A 22,747-nucleotide genomic window follows, 5' to 3' on the forward strand; every position below is an offset into this window, starting at 1 on the left:
CTACTGGGTCCAGGTGAACAACAAAGGAGGAGTTAGCATTTTAAAGAACAGTCCTTAAAAAGTGGTAACAGAGTCAACCAGCAACACCGTGTGACAAGAGTAGTTTATTCAGTACTACTTCAGAACTTACTTTGACTTCCTTCCCTCAATTCTAAAGTTCTTCGTCTGTAATTCCGCTATTTCTCTCTTTCTCATCTTCTCTTCCTCTGCATTTTACTCCCTTCATATCTCTTTTTTCCTATTATCCCTCTTCCTTTCTCATTTCCCCCTTTTCCTTCCCAACCAGCCATGACACAAAAGTGCAAAATACTCAACATTATTTATCCTATAGTATTTATTGAGTTTTGTTTTATCTTTCCAGATCTTATATTCCCCACACTTTAAAATATGAACCAAGTAATTAATTTAATAGTACTTACAAATGACCTTGTGACTCAAGACAAAAAAAAAATTTCCCCACTCCTGCTTTACAATTAAAAGACATTTCCATCAAGTTCCCTCTTTGGTGTGCTACTATCTAACCAAACTCACATGAATGTCCCTCTAATTAGCATATGCGTTATTTCATGTATTACAATTGATCAGAAGGTTCCATTTTTTAAATGAAAAGTAGGGGAAAAAAAAAAAACCCAAACTTTGTTCCTGTACTTATCATTGTCTTCTCACCACTGGGCTCTATCTAAGCAGAGAGCTAGGCTCATGCAGTCCTTAGTTGTAATGTTCAATTTTTCTTACTTTGCAAATGCACACACATAGGGGTTGTGGTCATATACTCTTTGCCTGGGCCAGTGCAGCCTGTAATTAAGTTTCTCTCTAAGTTAGGGGTTCTTAACTCGGTACTGTGGTCTTTTCCTGGTTAAATCAAGCTTTGGGGGATCTGTGACTGCCTGAAATGGCAGAGGTAACAAATGTAAAAGTGCTTTGTAAACTCTAAACCATGCTACAAAGGTTAAGTTGTTATTATTAAATATTATTGTAATTGTTAAATTTAGTTAAAGATTTAAGAATAGCCTATTTGTGCATTTAGATGACAATATTGGAATAGCAGGTAAGTTTAAACTAGGTAATGTGGACATAGCTTATACCTACAGCATGGACTACTTTGGATACATAGTAGTAAGACAGCCACTTATATCTTTAGCCTAAAGAAAATTCCTATCTCAAAGCTTCATCAAAAAAAAAAAAAACTCAATGAATGAGTCTTTTTCAATCTGAATATCAGAGGACTCAATTATTTGACCCAAATACACATACATACTAGAATCTCTGGGGTGTGTGGAGGGAGGGTAGAATTTTTTTCTCCCCAGATACAACAGATTTAAACTGATCTTTCTCCATCCTCCCAGTCATGGCCCCAGGAGGCTGCATGTTAATAGTGTGCAAGCAGAATAAAGAGAGAACCAAAATATATCCACATGTTCTAGAGAGTTGCTGACTAAACTTTAATCAAAAAGCTTCATTTTATGAAGTAGCTCAGTGGCCTATGCTTCCAGAGAAACTCAGCAATATATACGTTTGTCTCCGTCTTCCCTAAGGATCAGAAATGATGATAACTCTGTGGAAAGAAAGACCTGGCTAGCAATTCACTCACTTCCTTTGAAAGGAGACATTTCCAGGGTGGTGGGGTGGTGGAAGAAAAGAGACGTGACTCAGTCTCCTTGTCAACTCTGGGTAAAAAGACTAATGCTTTTTGCTAGGCAGAAGAGACTTTATCTCTGAAATGTCCTTAACAGAATGTCCCTGGCTAAGGATTACCTATGGTAAATAGAACCCAGGATCTTTGAGGCATGGATGGCTTCCTGGAGTATGTCATGTAAGCTCTACAACTCTCTGGGGTATACGTTGGAGATGTTTCATAATTGAAATGTTCCTGTGTGTGTGTGTAATCCCACAAATCTCATGTAGAGACCTCATCTATTCTGGGCCAGGGGTGCCTTTCTGATGCGGGAGGGAATGACACGGGGAGCTACCCCTGAAGGCCCAGACCGCTCTCTGCTTCTGCTGAGCCTTTTGATTGCCTGTATCCTTGCAATTATTTAGTAAAGCTTGGTATTAGGTAAGAAGATCTCTCTTATTTGTGAGAGTTTGATTTGATAATCTGATCCTGTATGTTAGCTCACTCCACAACTCATCATTCCTTAAAGAACAGAGGTAATCACTAACTGGGTTGTAAGCACTGAACGCAGTTTTATTTTATGCCATGCTTTGCTGCTCCTCTTGAAGCTCAGCCAGTTGGAGAAAAACATTATCAATTTGATTACTTGGTGTCTCAGAATCTTCTTGCAGTTGGTCTCACCAGAATACTGATGCAAGTTGAATTTCCCAACAATGAATCACAGAATCAGAGAGGAGGAAGGAAGGTTAGAAGTCATCTGGTTGAACACTCTACACCAAAGGAAAGATCTGTGTGCCCTTGTTATATGGTCATTGATTCTCTGCAATAGGGAACACACTTAATAATACTTTCTGAGGCCCCCCTCCACTTTGTCATTTTTAGAAAGGTCTTTAATAAATTGCGCCAAACCTCTCTCTTTGCAGTGTCACCCACTGGTCCCAATGCTACTCTTTTCTGGTCCAGTCTGGAAAAGTTCCTTTAATAAAATCACCATTTTAACAACAAATATAGGTGGATTTTAAAATCAACAAGCTTTTGATGTATATAAACACCTACCTTTTCTATAAATCTCAAGATTGAGAGAGACCTCAAGTCATTTCACTGTATGACATCACTCTACACACTACCGTCCTTCCTATCCTGACACTCAGCCCAGTGGCAGGGCAGGCTCAAAGTTAAGGAAAAGCAATACGGATGACTGGGGACCAGAGTAAAAGTGGTACTGGTTTAATATCAACCTGATAGCATACATGCCAGGTACCCCAGTGTTACTGTGGTTCAAAAAGGAAAAAGTCATCTTCCTCCATTGAGATTCACTATTCTATAAAATCAACATTCAGAATTTTTAGTTTTCTCCATTTGCTGCTGCTGTTGAAAGATATCAATATGGGAAAGTATAAAAGGCAAGTTGTCTCAAATTCTTGAAGAAATAAATATAAACAATGACATGCAAAAGCCTGAGAGTTTCATTTAGTTGGATAAAGTGGTTTACCACTATGCCATAAGAAAAATCAAGATGGCACTGACTACTTTTTGTATTAAAGAATGCTTCTTAATTTTGAAGCCTAATAAAGAGTAAAAATTTAAAATTGTGATTAGAACTCAAAACTATAGAAAAAGGGGATTAAAAAAAACCCCCTAGAATGTGCTTTAGTGAGCATGGCACAAAAGAAAAGAGGATAGTTAGCCTCAGTTCTACTGTGAATACATCAGGAGTTTAAAGAAGTAATTATAGTTAATACACACAGACTTTCATTTGCTTCTTTTCTCTAGCCCCAGTTGTACAGAAAAGCAGCTACCTCAAATTGAGCATATTCTTTATTTTGTGCTATAGCTATGGCTGCTCCATCTCCTGAGACTGGGGCTCTTGCTTCTCAGCCAGGAGGAGGCAGGGCAACAAATTTGAAGAAAGTTAAGTTACTCTGAGCTCAAAGTCCTATTAGGTAGTCTCTAAGCTGTTTCCAGCTATATCTGTCGATGATGCCGTAATAATAAAAGGAATGACAGGAGGGAGAAAGTTATAATCATTTAATAGTAACTGTTTCTCAAATGGTAGAAAGTTTTAATGAATCCTAATGGATTTGTGGGTTTGAAATCTTCAACATATTATGGTTGGTGACTGAGGAGAGATGCTGTACCCCATGTATTTAAAAGGCAACCCACTGGAGTGGGTACTTATGACATGACTGAATGTCACCAAAGCAGAAAGCTGTGTTGCTCTAAATACATAAGCAAGTGGCTCAGTGCATGGCTCCTGTGATTTTTCGTATTTACTCCTTATTTTGAGCCATTAGTTCTTTACAACTCCTCCCTTAGAACAATGGCCGCCATTGGATTGGGAGATCACACACTGTTCTGAAGCAAATATATTCAGCAGACAAACTGTGCTTTTATTTCTGTTCCTTCTACTGTTTTGTGCTTTTCCTCAGATTAACTGGTCACATAACAATTTGCTATTACTACAAGGCAAATTGAGGAACAATGAGGAACATCTGCCAAAAACCAACAATCAAACACACAAACAAAAAACCCAAGTTTAATTCTAGATGGTTCCTCAGCTATCAAATCCCTTCTTGTAAAAAAGTCATCAGAAATGGGAAAGATGGCAGCACTGATGTTAAACTGTAAGCTCATATTAATAAATTCACTGTTCAGTATTTTGCATTTCCAGTCACTATTTGGTTTCACTAAAGCACACTAAAACAGATACGCTCCTTGTTGGAAAGAATGGCAGTATGCTCATCGTCAGGTCGAAGAACAGGCCACTTCATGTGATTTCTTTGTCATTTCCTTCTTTTACTTCCACCTTGACCTCCGGGGAGTCAACAGAAATTACATACCTGGCTACAGCTTCACTGTATACAAAACCAGCGTCAGCTCGCTTTACGATTTCAAAACACAGATCTGCTCCATCCATACTGTAGAGAAATGTGAAAAAGAATATAAGAAAAGAGGAAATTTCAGGAAGAAAACACTGAAAGTGAATATGTTGTAACTAAGTTATTAGTTGACTTACAGCTAATGATGGTAATAAATTATTTAAATCTCCTTTCTTTCAATGAAAAATAGACATAAATTATAAAGAACATTATAGCCACCTTACCATTGAAAATCTATAGGGCAAGAAACAGGAAGAAAAAGCAAATGGTAGCATCAAATAACACAAGGTATGGAAAAATGACTATAAATTTTCTTTAGGTTAGCACAACAAGAAGTCTCAGAAAAGGGCAACGCTGGGGATTGTGGGCATATTTTGGAGTCAAATTCTGCAATTATTTATATCTAGTCATATCATGTAATATTTTAAGAATACAACAAGAATTCTAAAACATTTAGCTATAGTTATCACCACTAAATGGGAATTCAAGCTATACATTGTGGAATGAAAAAAATAATTAGGTAATTTATAATTTATTTTTATTTACACTTCCATTACCAAAGTTAATTGCTACAAACATATTCTAACACATTGATGTGTTGGTAACACAGTGCCACTATCTTGCCCCCAAATTTAAAATGGTTCTCTATTTCTCACCAGATCAGGAAGGCCTCTTGTCTTGGCCACACCTTGCCTCTTCTACCTACCCTGTCTAATGACTTTTCAAGAATATCTCACTCTCTAGGCAGACTAGTCTTATTACTACTCCCTGAATATACCATTTTCTTTCTTCTTCTCTTTTTTGCCACATGCTTCTGCACATATTGCTTGTCATATTCAAAACCTACCTTAATTCAAGGTTCCATTCCAATCCCACTTTCCCCAAGAAGTCCTCTCAATGATTACCAGCCATGTTAAGGCCTTCTTTTGCTTAAATTCTCTAACAACCCTATACTGCCTATATTATAACATTTAGCACTTAGATATAAACATATATTTATACACACAAATATGTGTAATTCATGAAACTTTTGCCATAACATTACATATATTAATGAAATTATTCACATATTAATAGTTAGCTAACATTTTTATACTGCTTTAAGGCTTATAAAGTGTTTTCAAATCCAGTATCTTATTTATTCCTTTATTCAGTAGCTCAGGCTCCAATATATCTGCTGCAGGTATCATACTGAGGAAATAGAGACTTCTAGAAGGGAAAGTAAAAGAATTAACTATTCATTACTATTACTAATAATTACTAATTAGTTATTATAATTAAAAATACATATTAACAATTATTACTAACATTACTGTTCATCAAGCATCATGGGAAGCACTCCTTGTTATATCTCCCTTCACTCTTACAATCACTCCATGAATTCAGCATCCTTCTCATTCTCATATAATTTGTCTAAGTGAGTAGACAAGTATGTGACAGGGACAGGATTTAAATCCCTGTCTATCTATGTTCAATGCTCTTCCCATTATCTATAGCTCTACCTACGGGGTGTTCAAGGACCAAATGCACATATTTAAGCTCAGCAGTTCAACAATAGTGTAAGGTCCTAAGGAGCAATTATATTATATACTTTCAACATACTCCTACCCAACACCCCAGCAGAAGACTGAGCACACAGTAAATACTTAAAGAATAGTTATTATATTATTTAAAATCTTGGTGTGGTTTTACGTAAATGAAAATACTTTCACATTTATACAAAGATTTACAAATTTTACCTAGTTTCTGTTTCATAGCTAATGAACATTTTCTAGTGTCAAATAGGATTCTTCTCCAAAGTAATTTTTATGATGGCCTAGTCTACTCTGAAGTATGGCAGCAACCAATTTCCACCACCAGAAATAAAGCCTGGATGAACATGATCACGCATCTTTGTGAATAATCCTGATTATCTGCTATAGTGAAAGTCCTACAAGTGTAGTTACTAGGTCAAGGGGCATGCATAGACGATAACATTTTTGATACACACACTACTGGAAAAATTTTAAGAATTTATACTGCCACTACTTTCCTCCACTTTGCCTCCACTAGGATGACTATTCTTTTTAATCTTTGCCAATCAGAGAGGAGGAAAAAAAAAAGTCATTAATGATTGCTTTAATTTGCATTTCCTTGATTATTAGAGAGGCTGAATATTTTCCATTTCTTTGTACTGTGGGGAGAAAAAAATACTATTTTTAAAGCTGGCTGCAGTTTAAACTGGTTGGTTGATCTAGGAGGACTAAAAGACACCGCATAGTGAGGGAATTTCAGTTTTCTTTAGGCATTTTCCTTGTTAATTGTGAAATGTGAGGATAAGCACTACTCAACTTAGGTGAGAGAGGAGTTAGACAAAGGAGAGAGCTCAATTTACCGCATCATAAAGCAATAAGAATCTGGGAGCTGTCCTGAGAGCTAGAGGAATGCTTTCTGGAGGGACCTAGAAGAGGGGAAAGAAGAGTCTTAGGGGTGGGAGAAGGTAGTAAAGTGGTGAGAGGCCAATGCCTAAGGAGGGAACCAGTCAGTCAGAAATAATTGGAAATTATTTACTGCCCTGTGCTACAATTACCAGCATGAATCAATCCATTTTTTTTCTGGTCATATCTGAAATACTAGCACTTGAAATTACAGTCTCCACACGTGCACATACACAGGTATTTTTAGGTTTCTACTCTTTTCCACTGACCCGTCTATTCTTGTATCTAGTACCATACCATTTTGAATACTGTAATAGTATATTTTAATACTCGGCAAAATAAGTTTCATTTCATTATTATTCTTCGCCAACATTTTCTTATGAATTTTTTTCCTCCTAGCTGAACTTTAAAATCAGTTTGTCAAATACTAAAAAATTTTTATATTTTGGCTGAAATAGTATTATATTTACAGATTAACTTCTAGAAATTAACATTTTTCTAATATTCTCATCCATGACCATGATACACCTCTCCATTTCTTGTCATACCTCTAAGTTATAGTTTTAAGGTTTTCTTCATAGTGGTTCCAGATATTGATTATTGAGTTTCTCCCCCTAGGCATTTTATATTTTTAGTTGCTATTATAAATGGGATCTTTTTGCCATTATACATTTTTAATACAATGGTTCATAACCAGGGGTACCAAACAAAATCACCTGTGTAACTTTTTAAATAAGCAGGCATGTTCTTTGAGGGGTTAGTTTGAAAGTAAGTCATCACTGTGAAAGTAATTTTCTATTATTAAAGCTATTTGATTCGTTATTTGTAACATTAATTGATATTAAAGTAAAAGGCAATCCACTAATTTTAAATTTTATGATACAGAAATAAAAACTAAAAATACTGTTATTTATGCAAATTTTATTCATCACAGAAATTTAAAATATACATATTCATAATACACACAATCCTGATATAATAACCTTGAACAAAAAGTCTGATGTCTCAACTCTTTGATAAACTTTATTTGATAATATAATGCTTCTAAAAACAATTATAAGGCTTCTTTTATTGCATTTCTCTTTGGCTTCCCATCTTGGGGTGTTTCTGGGGCTGCCAAGAAGCTTCAAAAAACATGTTCTGAATTTCCCCAGTTGGTTCCATTCCGAAGGAGTGAAATGAAAAGAAGAAGAAACCCTACTATGGAAGAGTACGAGGAGTGCTTCCATACTATATGCAGAGAAAAACTATGGGAGGTTTACTCTGAATTCTGAAAAGTGGTGGGATTATGAATGATCTTAGCTGTCCCTCCCTTTCATCTACCTGAATTTTAAAAATTTTATAATAAACATGCATTACTTACACAATTTAAAAAATTACCCCAAGACAAATGCACCAAATAAACAAAACAAATCACAGGTCTAGAGGCACAAGGTATGGCTGGCTGTATGCTGAAGTGGTCAGAATATGCTACCCCAAAATATGCCACTTTGGCCTAGGATTATTTTGAGCTGAAGGCAACTGAAAAACAGCAGACACAGGAAGAACTCTCTGCTATCCTCCATTTTGCCTAAACACAGGGCATAAATTTCCCTTGTAAAGGTGTTCCCTTCTCATGTACCAGGAAGAGGAGAACTACTCTTACCTGCATAACAAACCTTACTAAACAACTCTTATTTACCATACATTTCCTGGTCACCTTCCCACAATTTACCTCCAACCCCAGATGCCAAAATCTCCTCCTTCCTTTGCCTAGTCTCTTCTCCACACATTATCACTCTTTGTTAAAACAGTATATAAGCCTCTGGAGTTTTTGCTTTTTTTCTGTGAGATCTCTATCCCCACTAAGCCATGTGCATATGAAATAAATCTTTTCTCCTGTTAATCTGTCATTTGTCAGTTTAATTTGCAGGCTCTAGTCACTTAATCTAAGAGGGTAGAGGAAAGGTTTTTTTGCCTCCTCTATGACCTGTTCTGTAAAAGCAGAGAAAGAGGGGGCTTGTAGGAGACTAGCACCTGACTATAGTAGTAGAAGTGCTTCTCAAATTAACTGTGGTGAAGGATCAGTTTTTCTCCCTCAGGTATATTATGAACCAATACTTTCATAAAATACAAAATCATGTGCTATGATTTCACAGCAATGTCAAATTGCTCTAACAGTTTCTAAATGTTTACTCTCAATTTCTGTACTTATCTCATTATATACTGGTAACAGTTGGTAGATTGGAACTCATCTGACAACTATTCTTTGAGGAACACCATAAAGGACAGACTGACTCTGGATTTCTCTGACCAGTATTTTTCTGAAGGTGACATAAACAAAAACTGGATGAAATTAAAAAAAATTTTTCTTAAGCTTTAAAGAATTAACAGTATAATGAGAGTGAAAAACTACCTAGTGAGACTGGGGAAAGAATTAGAGCTCAAAGAGGTGAGCAAGAGCAACTTTTGCCCTGGGGGTAAAGAGTGGGCTACGGAAAGAAGGCAGCTGTGTAGGGAGGGGCTGCACTTTTGGGGAACTCTGGAGAAGTGTGGGGCAGGCAGTCAGATGGAGACTGACAGAGTTCAACTGCTTTTGCACCAGGGTGATCCAAGAGAAGAGAGAGAGCTATTCTTTTGGCAGACCCCAAAAGAGTCCACCAAGGGCTAAGGCCCTGATAAAACACTCTGTGCTCTGGGATGGGGCCATAAAGAGCTGCATTTTGAAAATTAGGGTACAGAATATATTCTGGTATGTCTTACTGGTAGCATAGAAAAACCCCAATGCTTACCATGGAGATAAAAGCTAAACTTGAAAAACTTCAGCAAGAAACAAGAAATTATAAAAAGTGACACTAGAGATTTGAAAAAGCAGCAAACAGAAATTTCAGAACAGAAAAATATAATAACAAAATTAAGAACTTAAGCAGATTAGATAGTTGAAGAGAAAATTAGTGAACCAGAAGATATATCAGATTGAAGCATGGAGAGACAAAACATGGAAAACATAAAAGTGAGGAAAGAAACATAAATGATTACAGTGAGAAGGTCAGCATATATTTTAGCAAAGTTTCAAAAGTGAAAAGAAAATGGAGCAGAAGCAATACTGAAAATATAATGGCTGATAATTACCCAGAAATGATCAAAAATACCAATTTACTGATTTGAGAAGCCCAATAAACATCAAGCAAGATAAATAAGAGAAACCTATAGTTAGATATCTATCAGCGAAAACTGCGGGAAATCAAAGAAAAAGAGAAAATCTCAAAAATAGTGAAAAAGAATGGACTATTAGACTGACAGCAGACTTCTCAATAGCAACAGTGTAAGCCAGAATACAGTGGAAAGGTATCTTAAAACAAAATAACTGCCAAGCTAAAATTCTCTTTACCAAATGAACCCTTACGGAACAAAGGTGAAAAAATTTCAGATAAGCAAAAAAAACCAAGAGAATTTACTACCAGCATACCTATCCCTAAAGGAAATACAAAAGAGTACTCCTCAGGGAGAAGAAAAATGAAGTCAAATGAAAAGTGAGAGATGTAGCAAGGCATGAAAAACATAAAATGTGGTAAATATGTAGATGAACCTAAAAGAACAATGATTGTATACAACTATTTTCTCAGTCCCTCTCTGGAGAGAGAGACCATATAAAACAATAACTATTCTGAGAGAGAGAGAGAGAGAGAGAGAGAGAGAGAGAGAGAGAGAGAGGGAGAGAGGTTGATTTTCAATAAAAATACTTGACAACAATAACACATAATTAAAGAGGTATACTGTAATTTCTAGGACAACCACTAAGTTCTCTAACTTTTTGATGTCAGGGCCCTTTTCTACTCTTTGAGAACCCCAAAGGCATTGTATTTTTGTGTGTTTTATCTATGAATATTTGCTGTATTAAAAATTAAATTTTAGAAATGTAAAAAAAAACATTTTAAAATTACAATAAACCCATTACACACGAATAAATATTTTTCATGAAAAATAACTATATAACTAGATTCTCACATCTGCTTCTACATTCAATCTGTTACAACATGTTATTTGGATGAAGTAAATGAAGAAAATCTGGCCCCACATAGATATATAACTGGAAGAAGCAGGTATATTTTAATAGCCCTTGCAGATATTTATGAATATTCTTCTTTGATACTACACCAAGACTCAAGTAAAGGTAAATTGCAACATGGAATCTGAACTTTGCATGTCAGTGACCCTTTTGTACTCTGTTACATTATAATCCATAGTTCTTTGACTAGATCTTTTACCTGTGCATTACTTTGTAACTTCATGCATTAGTCATTTGAAAAATACTGGTCCATTGAATTATGCAGATTTTCCAAATACTGACACATTTGATTACATGATACCAAAAATATCACATTCATTAATATCACCAGTGATTACATTAGAAACATTCTTTAGGGGGCCAGGCCCGTGGCTTTGCGGTTAAGTGTGTGTGCTCCGCTACTGGCGGCCCGGGTTCGGACCCTGGGCGCGCACCGACGCACCGCTTCTCTGGCCATGCTGAGGCCGCGTCCCACATACAGCAACTACAAGGATGTGCAACTATGACATACAACTATCTACTGGGGCTTTGGGGAAAAAAAAAGGAGGAGGATTGGCAACAGATGTTAGATCAGAGCCAGTCTTTCTCAGCAAAAAGAGGAGGATTAGCACGGATGTTAGCTCAGGGCTGATCTTCCTCACAAAATACAATACAATAAAATAAAAATTTAGAAACATTCTTCAAGTCTTCAGAAGCTGTTAAGCTCGTGGTGGCAGATACAAGTTTTCCAAAATTCTAATTTTCACTTGAAAATGTGAATTTCATCATTGGCAACAACTACTGTGAGTTGTTTCCCTTGAAGCAGCAGGCTCACTTCGTTCAATTTTGATTAAACGTCTGTCACATACCCAAGTATGAGTAACCACGGTTTGTCTGTTAGTCATTCTTCAAAGTAAAAATGATGTTACACATACAAAACACCAGTTCGGCTTACAACTCAAAGAAATTGCACAAATGCTTTTCTGAGACCTAACAAAATTTAAAGGACTATAAGCACTCAGAGCACGTTTCCTGAACAAAATATAGTTATGTTAGAAATTAATAAAATAACTAGAAAAGCCCCAAATGCTTGGAAATTGAAAAGTGCATGCTAAATAACCTATGAATCAAGGGAGAAATCATATTGAAAATTAGAAACTATTTCTAACCATGATAATGAAAACAGTACATATCAAAACTTGTGCAGGATTGAGGCATTACACTTCAAGATTTGGGTGTTGCCATTATTAGACCCCCAAATATAGAAATGGCTGAAAGGAGAAGTTGGGGCATAGGTCCAATCTTCCAGTATGAGAAGCTAGCCACACACACACACACACACAGGTCAGCATTGGAGACATTTTTCTTGAATCAGGTAATGCACTGTTGATGGAAAAATATACCAGTACAACCTTTCCAGAGGGCAATTTTATAGTGCTTGACAAAAGCCTTAAAAATTTGCATGTGCTTTGACCCAATAATTCCATCCCAAGGGAAATAATCAGGGATATTTGCCAAGTTTTATCATAGCTATTTATAATAGGGAGAAGTTGGAAGCAACCTACATGTCCAACAATAGGAGAATGGTTAAATAAATTGTGGTAAATCTAGAGAGTAGAGTATTATTCTGCCATTAAAATGATGCTATAGAGGTATACTTATTGATAATAGAAAGGTGTTCACAACATACTAAGATGTATAAACATATATATGCATGTATATGTGCATGCAGATACGTTGAGAAGTTTTTGGATATTAAAACAGGGTGTTAAAGAGTGGGTGGGTAGGACTGTATTTGAATTTTTTTTCTTTTTACTTTTACTTTTTAAAAATGAACAGGTACTACTAGTTTTGTCATACTAAAAACAGTTCTAAATGTGTAAAAAAATGCAAAAATATCCCTTCAGAATGCAGCTAAAACAATATTTACAAAGCATTTTGTATCCATAAACTTGTAAGTTTTAAAACTTTACTCAAATTTAACAGAAATATTACAAATACTGATGTAAGATATTAGAAAATAAGAAAAGCTAAAGTCAGTGACATTCCATTGGGAGAAATATTTTTTTAAAAGAACAGCAAATTAAATCCAATGAAGATAGAAGGAAATAATAATGAGCAGTAATTAATAAAGAAAAAACAAATAAACAACATAGAGTAAGAGGTTCTTTTGAAAAGATTAATAAAACTGAACTCGAAAATGCCCAAGGTTTGGAAATTGAACAATACATATTTGTTACACAGACTTCAGAATAAATCATTAGAAAATAAGAAAATATTTTAAACTGAAAAATAAAACTAATCACATGAAATAATAACAAATAATAACACGAAAACTTTTAAAATGCAGGTAAAATAGTAGAGGGAAATTTACTGCTGTAAATGTATAATTAGAAAAGAAGAAAGGCTGAAAATTTATGAACTAAGCATCTATATCCATAAGTTATATAAAGATCATCAAGTTAAACTCAAATTAGAAGGAAATAAGAACAGAAATTAATGAAATGGAAAACAAACAGATATTAGAGGAATGAACAAAGCTAAAAGTGTTCTCTGTGAAATGATGAATTTTTGGCAAGACTGATTAAGAAAAAGAGAAAACACATATAGCAGCCAATATTAAGAACAAAAAAGGAGATAATATTTTATATCCTGCAGACCTTAAAATGATATCAAAACTTTATGCCACAAATTTGAAAATTTATAGGAAATGGAAAAATTCCTAGAAAAATAAAACTCATCAAAATGAATGCAAAAAAATATTAGAAAACCTAAATAATTCTTCACTGATTAAAGGAATTGAATCAGTAATTTAAAACTTTCTGGCATAGAAAGCTCTAGGCCTAGATGGTATTTCTGACAAGTCCCACAGAACATTTTAAGGAGAAATAAAATGAATAAAAAGCATGAACAGTCTCCAATTCATTTTATGAAGCTAGCTTAACCTAGATACTAAAATCCGTTGAGGACAGCATGAGGAAATTAAAGGACAATCTTACTAATGAACATAGATGCAAATAACCCAAACAAAACATTAGCAAATAAAACCCAGCAATATATAAAAATTACATCAGGATCAACTTGGGTTTTCCAGAGGAATGCAAAACTGTTTTAACATTTGGAATTCAATTAATATAATTTTGAACACTGAGATATAGTAAAGAAGAAAAAATTATGATCATCTCAATAAATGCCAAAATTTTAATAAAATTATGTATTTATACATTAGGAAACTCTTATACCAAGAACAAGACAAAAATGTCCACTACAACAACTTATATTCAACAATATTCTGGAGGCCCTGCCAGTGCAGTAAGGGCAAGATAAAGAAATAAAATGTATAAGAATTGAAAAGGAAGAAACAAATTGTCATTATTTACAGGTGGTATAATTGTATATATAGAATATCCAAAATAATATAAGGTAAAATTACAATTAATCAGAATTTAGCAAAATCATTATCATAAATCACATGAAAATTTTTAAAGAATTTTTTTTTAAGAATCTAGAAATAAATCTAATAAAAAGATGTACAGGACCTCAAGGGAGAAAAGCATGATATTTATTAAAAGAAACTAAACAACTAAAATAAATGGAGAGAAAATTATCCTGTTCAGAGACTGGAAGACTCAATATTGTAAATAGCCAATCTTTCCCAAACTGAAGCATAAATTCAATGGAATTCCAATCAAAATTCCAACAGGTTTTGTGGAAACTGTCAAGCAGGATCTAAAATGTATACAGAATTGCAAAAGGACAAGAAGATCCAAGCTATTTTGGGAGAATAATATCCCAAAATGGGAAGATTTGCTCTACTTGATTTCAAAACTTCATAATATAAAGCTTAGTATCTAAAACTGTACACTATTGACACTAGGACAGACAAATGGGACAGCAGAACATAACAGAGAGCCTAGAAACAGATCCATACATACATGGATGCTTGATTTATGACAAAGAGGTGGCTGCAGAGTATTGGGCAAAGATAGTCTCTTCAAATAAACATGTGCTTACGTGGACCAGGAGACGTGTAGCTGAACGTTCATAGCAGCATTGTTCACAATAGCCACCAAGTGTCAACAACCCAAATGTCCGTCAGTAGTAGAATGGATGAAACATTGGTACATTCATACAACAGAATACTACACAGCAATGAAAAGACATTAACTACAGGTACACAAAGGAATTTGGCTGAATCCTAAAGATAAAACACTGAGTAAAAGAAGCAGACATAGCAGAATACAAACTGTATGATAGCAGAATACAAACTGTATGATTTCTTTTATGTATAGTTCAAAAAGAGATCATCTTATTTTGTTGTAATAAATAATTAAAGCTAGCATTTATTACTATATGACTGGCATTTTCTAAGTGCTTTACCTGCATTAATTCATTTAATGGTTACAGGAAGTCTATGAGGTAGGTATTTACCACCCCTATTTTACTTATGAGAAAACTGAGAAACAGCAAAGGTTAAGTAACTTGCCCAAGAAATTGCACAGCTAGTATATGGCAGAGCCAGGATTCAAACTCAAGCAGTCTGCCTTTAGAGTCCATGTACTGTCCCCACAAAAATGCTCAGATTACTAAGAGGGAAACTTCTAATTTCTGCTCAAGGCTCTGACTTACTTAACAGAAAATAAGAGACTACAGCTAAGTAGGGAAAATCATAGTATAAGGGATGGCTCTATATCCATTTTCATGTCTGTTATGGGGGCCCCAGGCTCCAGAACCACCCAGGGGGATCTTCAAAATGCACAGCCTTCATCCTCATTGCCCTAGATGATACATGTGAATACTGTATAGTTGATATGGTTTAAATGAATTCTCTATATTTAATAAGTTTGCCTAGAAATGCTTTAATAACTTGCATATACAAATCAATCTTTATTAATTAGAAAAAAAAAGAACTTTAATTCTGCTTTATTTTCTTCTAATTCAGGGCTTTGCTTGTGGTACTACCTTGCTATCTTCACGAGTGTCCCATAACCACCACCTTTCCCCAATACTTTTGCTCTCTTTATGCCCTTGCTAGGGATGAACTCTCTCCACTTTTCCACCTGTCTCTCTCCTACACTGACGTTGATGCCCTTCGTCAACTTTGTACAAGCCTTCCTACCTGCCTGCCTGTTCCAACTCCCAGTTGTTTCCTCCACTGATCTCCTAGGGCCCTAAGAATCTGTGCTCCTCTATGGTCATTTAGACCTACATTATCAGTTATTATTATTTATTTCATGGATAAGCACTTGTCTGGTCTGTACAATTTGACGACAAACAACTTGAGGGCATCAATAGGTCTTCATTATTATTATTATTTTTTATTGCAGTAACATTGGTGGAGAGAAGGGAACTCTCATACACTGCTGGTGGGAGTGCAAACTGGTGCAGCCACTATGGAAAACAGTGTGGAGATTCCTCAAAAAATTAAGGATAGAACTACCATATGATCCAGCTATTCCACTTCTGGGTATTTGTCCAAAGAACATGAAACCACCAATGCGTAAAGATACATGCACCCTCGTGTCCATTGCAGCATTATTCACAATAGCCAAGACTTGGAAGCAACCTAAGTGCCCACCAAGGGACGAATGGATGAAGATGTGGTATATATACACAATGGAATACTACTCAGCCATAAGAAATGATGAAATCCAGCCATTTGTGACAAGAGGGATGGACGTTGAGGGTATTATGCTAAGTGAAACAGGTCTTTTATCCTTAGCATAATATCCCACGTACTGATGAATAATTACAAATATTTGTTGGTGGTGAATTCATTTCTGAAAGAGAGAGGAGTCATGCACACACGACCTTTTTTTATCCTTCCCCCAGCTAAACTACTCCATTTTAGGGGGGTGGTTAGTTTCACTCAGTATACATTTATTAACCATCTACTATATGTAAGAGGATAGAGGGACCAGTTGCATGGAGACCTCATCTTCTAAAAGCCTGTATTTACAGAAGGGAAGATAAGGGAAGAAGACAAACATAAAAAATGAAAGAACAGGGGCCGGCCCGGTGGCGCAAGCGGTTAAGTGCGCGCGCTCCGCTGCGGCGGCCCGGGGTTCGCTGGTTCGGATCCCGGGCGCGCACCGACGCACTGCTTGGTAAGCCATGCTGTGGCGGCGTCCCATATAAAGTGGAGGAAGATGGGCACCCATGTTAGCCCAGGGCCGTCTTCCTCAGCAAAAAAGGAGGAGGATTGGCGGATGTTAGCTCAGGGCTGATCTCCTCACAAAAAAAAAAAAAAAAAAATGAAAGAACAGTGCATATTAGAGTTTCGATGGAAGGAAAGGGTAAATCTTTGAGGGATTCAGTCTTCATGGAGTAAGCAGCCCCTAAGATGGGTCCTGAAGAAGAGCAGCGAGGAGAGGGAGAGGAGCAGAGGACAAGGAAGAGCAAGAGTGCGAGAGTGGGGGAGTGGTGGGGACTACAAGGTAGTTAAGAGGGGAGTAGCATCTCAAGGCATTTCTTCTGACAAGCCAACAACAATAAGCCTGGAGCACTAGGAAAAGAGTCAATATGTTAGGTGGGTTTGGGGTAGATTGTGAGAATATTTGAGGGGCTATAATTTGAGCTAAACTCTCCTCTCCCACCTATACTGTAAACAGAATACAATCAAATTCTTTCAGTGTGAACTTGGACAGGGACCAGGGAAGGTACTTACACAGGACTGTTAACTATGATATGCAAGTAGATAGAAACCTTAATCTTTTCAATGGGGAAAGGGGATGTTCACTATAACAGGAATTGCTTAATAAAGCAATTCTGATATATTGTCAAAGATATTAAAATGACTGAGCACATCCCCATATACCTATGTACCAGTTACATTTCTTTTGGCGGGAATTGTGTATTCCTGTCCTTTCCCATTTGTATATGAAGCTTAATATCTTCCCTTCCATTAGAGTAAGCTCACTTTATCTATGTTCAGTAGAATGTAATCCTTTTATGTCAATATTTAAGCCAATTAATTTTTTAGTTTTTTCAATTTTAGTTAAATCTATTGATTCTTTCCTTTGTGAATCTCAGTCCTTTGAAGTTATAAAGCTCTCCAAAGATCTGTTAAATAATCTTATTTTTTGCTAGCTTTCCTATGATTTGATTTGTTTATATAAACTCTATTCTTTTTTGGGGGGGGTTGGATCTAAATTGACTTCTGAATTGCTAATTAGTTTTCTCAACATTATTTAAAAATCCTTCTTTTCCCTATTATATTTACTGCACTTTATTGTATGTCCTGCCAAAGGGCTCCTATTGAAGAGGAATGCCTGGTGCTGCCTGGCTGGCAAGCAGTGTTTCGTGTCCTGTATCCTTCTAAGTGGATCTGATGTCAAGTTCGGCCTATGGTAGTTTTGCAGGTCTGAACGTTTAGTAGTGCCTAAAAAGAAGACTCCCACTGGTGGGTGCTGCAGATTAGGTAACATCTGAAGGGGATTTCTCATAGCACACTGAGGGAATAAATGTACCAAGAAGGTCTTCAACTGAGGGTGAGTGGACACAAGGAGACAGAGCACCAAAGGAAGGAAAAGATCATTGAGAGGGAAGGCAGAGCATGTCAAAGAAATTCTTCTACCTCACAACTGCCTGGGACCAGCAGGGTACAGATTCAAAGTTGTTTTGGCCCACATGCTATAGGTGGCCTCCCTTAGTTTAGGCTCACCCCTAACATTTGCGGGGCCTAAGGCAAGTGTACAAACAAAAGCCCACAGTACCATATGTATAAATATTTAAAAGCTATATATCAAACTTACAAATTGCTAATTATGTTCTAACCTTCCACTTTGACAAATATATATTCATAAGGACCTAGAAGGTTAGGTTCTATTAAGGATTCTTATGTTCCTCAGAGTTCCTCACCAAAACATGGCATCTTGGCATATCTGGCCCTTGGCCTGCCCTCCTTTCTTACCCCACCCCCAGCTCCATGTCTAATCTTACAGCCTTGCTAGGCCACGGTTAATATCCCAAGGTACAAAGGTGCCAGTCCAACCACAGATTTTACAACCACTTAAAAAGGCCACTGACTTTCCTTCTTAGAATAGTGTCTTCTGCCACTCCTCCTCTACTCATTCTTGTTCCTTAATGCACAGTCAGTTAAGGTTCTCAGTTACAAGAAACAAACCAAATCTGGTGGATTTAAGCAGAAAAGGAGTTTATTAATAGGACACTGGATTGCTCACAGAGTGGTAGGGAGGCCTGTAAAAACCAAAACTGGTGCTACGCAGTCAGAAACAAAACTCCGAACAGATCTGATGAGGGCACTACTGCAGCCGTTCTACACCAGCTGCAGCAGCTTGCACCACTGTCCCTGTTAACGGTAGATGTTGGAAGCCAGCCTGAGTGCTATTACTACAACTATCCCAGTAATCATACCTGCTGTCACCTGAGAGTTCCACATGGTCCATGTTTTTTGTTGCTAGCTATTACATCATGGGTAGATGTGTCTGACTTATGAAACCTGTCATATGCCCATATCCTAACTGCCAAGGAGAGAAAATAATCTGGCATCTTTAGCTTCTATAGTAGAAGGTGGGCTGTCTCCCATCAAGACTCTCAAGATGAGAGATTCTCCAAAAACTGGAAGAGAGTTCAGACGGTAGACAGCCAAAAACAAGGAGAAATGTCCTCTACATATGGGTTCCATTCTCAGGTCTACCTTTAACTGCCCAGGAGATCCTTAATCACGCCACTTAACCTTTCTGGGTTTACAATGACTCTTCAATTAAATGATGGGATTTGGCTTAATAATCTCTAAGGTCTCTTGATATCCCATAGAATTCTGATTCTTTGAAAAAAGACTGGCTTGAAAGAATTTGCCACTTCTAAAATTGAAATGTTGTCTAAGATATTGTTTATCAAGTTTTGGAAACTGAGTATTGTTCTCATGCCTGTCTAGATATCAAAGGTTGATTTGTCGCCATTTCCAGGGTCTGATATTTACCACCCTTTTCTTTTTGCCAAACATTTCTCCAGTCCAATTGCTTAAAGGACGAAGATGTCTTGGCCCCTAATCAATGTGGTTTGACAATAGTGCCTCCTAGTGGATGAGGACACTCCAGCTACAAGAGATAGCAAACGATCCTAAAATAGAAGCAGCTGATCTCTGGATTAGGTGTTTATGTTAATATGCCCCTCTGTATGGTTTTCTGAAATTCCCAGAAAAGAAAGGAAGGCAGTTGTGAGCAACAACCCCTGTTCTGTTTACGATGTATGTTCTGTTCCCTGTGAGCCCTCAGGGTTCTCACTAATCCCACAGCTAAACAACTACCTTCCCAACCTCCAACATTCACATATACACACATATTCTTTCTCTTTCAGTTAAGGCTCTGAGGGGAAAAAAATGAGGGAGAGGGGCCTGCAGATATAAGTCACAATGAGTCACATCACAGAATTTTAGAGCTGGAAGTTTAATTAAAAGACTTGCTTTAGGTCAGTAGCTAATTAATGGCAGATGGGATGAGAACTTCAACCTCTTGATTCTCAGCCCCCTGTGTAACTCCATGGTTTCGGCTCACCTTTTTGAAGGAGGAGGTTATAATTTTCCCTTGCCCTAACATAGACTAACACAGTTTGTGGAGAGGATAGTGATATTCTACTTCTTCAAGGGGCTTTTTTTTTTTTTTTTTTTGGTGAGGAGGACTAGCCCTGAGCTAACATCCGATGCCAATCTTCCCCTTTTTTCTTGAGGAAGAGTGGCCCTGAGCTAACATCCGTGCCCATCTTCCTCTACTTTATATGGGACGCCGCCACAGCATGGCTTACCAAGCGGTGCGTTAGTGCGCGCCTGGGATCCGAACCTGTGAACCCTGGACCGCTGAAGTGGAGCACGCGCACTTAACCGCTTGCGCCACTGGGCCGGCCCCTTTTTTTAAAAAATTGTTTTAATTACTGCAAATCCTCACAAGTGAAGGGACTCTCACCTGTGTTTTCTTTCCCATCTGACTAGGAGACAGACAGGGTTCATGTTGCTAGGCAGGAGACTAAGTTTCCAAGCCACCATTGTTTCTGTTCTCAACATGAGGTCTACAGAGTCCATCTAAGACATTGGTTACTAAATGGCCCCAGTTATGTTTGCACAGGGTAAAGTGTCCAAAGGCCAGGTCCTTTCACTTCTCTCTTTTCTACCCTACCCTCTCCCCCCAAATCTTTTAATTTCATTAATTCTAAAAAAAAATTGCTGTGCAAATATCTTACATACAATTCTTTATCTACTGGATGTATTAGTTCAGTAATTTAAACACAGTTTGTTATTTATCTATTTTTAAGTTTCTTAGACTTCTGATCTAGTCCCAGTTACTTTCGCAGGTGACAGTCCAGTTAGAATCTCTGCCACTCAACCAAATCAATCATAATCACTGTATCAGTTTACGTTCTATAAGTTCTTATAACTCTGGCGTGGGTAAGTATCTACATTTCTTTCTAAGTCTCTCTAGCTCTTCTTTCTGTCTCTTCTCTCTAGAAATATAGTTCTCCCTCTTGCTTCTCAAAGCCATCTCTTCATTCGGAGGCAGGTTCCTCAATGCAACTCCTGCCACCACTACCAGTAAAGCTCCCAGCCTATAGGAGGGAACATGCTTCCGAACAACGTAGATATGAAAACCCCAAGATGTTCTTTCTAGCCATTTGTGGAATTCAAGGATACAGGGTCATTCTTCAATGGTTCTACTTTTAGCATGTCCTCTGTTTATCTGTCTTGCAGAACATCTAAAGAAGTGTAAATAATCATGCCAGACTCCAATGCAGTCTTGCAGATGAGGAAGGTGAGTTAATTTGGAAAATGATCTCATCTTGAACAAATACACCAGGGATTAAAAAATAGTCACACAATTAATTACACTCATGCATCACTTAACAATGGCAATACATTCTGAGAAATGTGTTGTTAGGCAATTTCATCTTTGTGCAAACATCATAGAGTGTACTTACACAAACCTAGATGGTATAGCCTACTACACACCCAGGCTATACGGTACTAATCTTATGGGACCACCATTGTATATGCGGTCCGTCATTGACCAAAACGTTGTTATACTGATTTTCTGTTTTCATTTTACTGCCATTTGCAGTCTGAAACCAAGTAGCTGGTGTAATTCTTACTTGTAGGCAAGTTCCTAGCTAACATGAAAATGTTAACGTTGGTAGTTATAAAACCATAGATATAAATAAAAACAGAGGCATAAGCATAGGTATCTGCCCAAGATTGTATTACTCCAACTTAGCAAGAAAAATGGAACCGTTACTGTGTCCTCATGAGAAAATTCCAAATGCCCATGAATTATTTCCAAGTTTCAAACATGACAAAGAAAAAATAGGGGTTCTTGAATGTTCAAATAATATCATGGCCAATTTGCAAACAGTAACAAAACTCTTTACATGGACAAATAAAAGTCAGCAGTTAACTAGACAGATCCTTTGAGTATCACAGGAAGACACAGATACCTAAATTTATTATCCTCATAGACTATGATTTTCACATTAGTCACTCCTCTGGGATAAGATACTGAAGGCTCCTGTTAAATGCAGATATGTTAATAGCTAATAGCAAAGATCTACTGAGCATTTAACTACACACCAAGTGCCATTTTAAGTGTTTTACATGTAATAACTTATTTAATCCTCATAACAACACAAGGAGACAGGTATTATTTTGCAGAGGAAATTGAGGCTTAAGACAAATGTTATATCACTTGTCCAAGGTCACACGGTTAGAAAGTAGCAGAGCCAGGATTTGAAGCTACGCAATCTGGCTCCAGGATCCGGAGCTCTTAACCTCTAATTCCGAGGCTCTACAATAAATAAAACTTAT

At 36.9% G+C, this 22,747-nt stretch overlaps 1 protein-coding gene across 10 annotated transcripts in view; it reads right to left on the reverse strand.

Moving 5' to 3' along the window:
- The window catches only part of CASK (calcium/calmodulin dependent serine protein kinase), a 381,795-nt gene that overhangs the window by 191,802 nt on the left and 167,246 nt on the right, over positions 1-22,747 (reverse strand). For all 10 annotated transcript variants that reach the window (XM_058535677.1, XM_058535675.1, XM_058535673.1 and 7 more), the window contains one exon: positions 4,456-4,533. In XM_058535677.1, the coding sequence (XP_058391660.1) occupies positions 4,456-4,533 (78 nt within the window). The remainder of the gene's footprint in view (positions 1-4,455; positions 4,534-22,747) is intronic.

This window comes from Diceros bicornis, chromosome X, assembly GCF_020826845.1.
Source record: "Diceros bicornis minor isolate mBicDic1 chromosome X, mDicBic1.mat.cur, whole genome shotgun sequence".
NCBI lineage: Eukaryota > Metazoa > Chordata > Mammalia > Perissodactyla > Rhinocerotidae > Diceros > Diceros bicornis.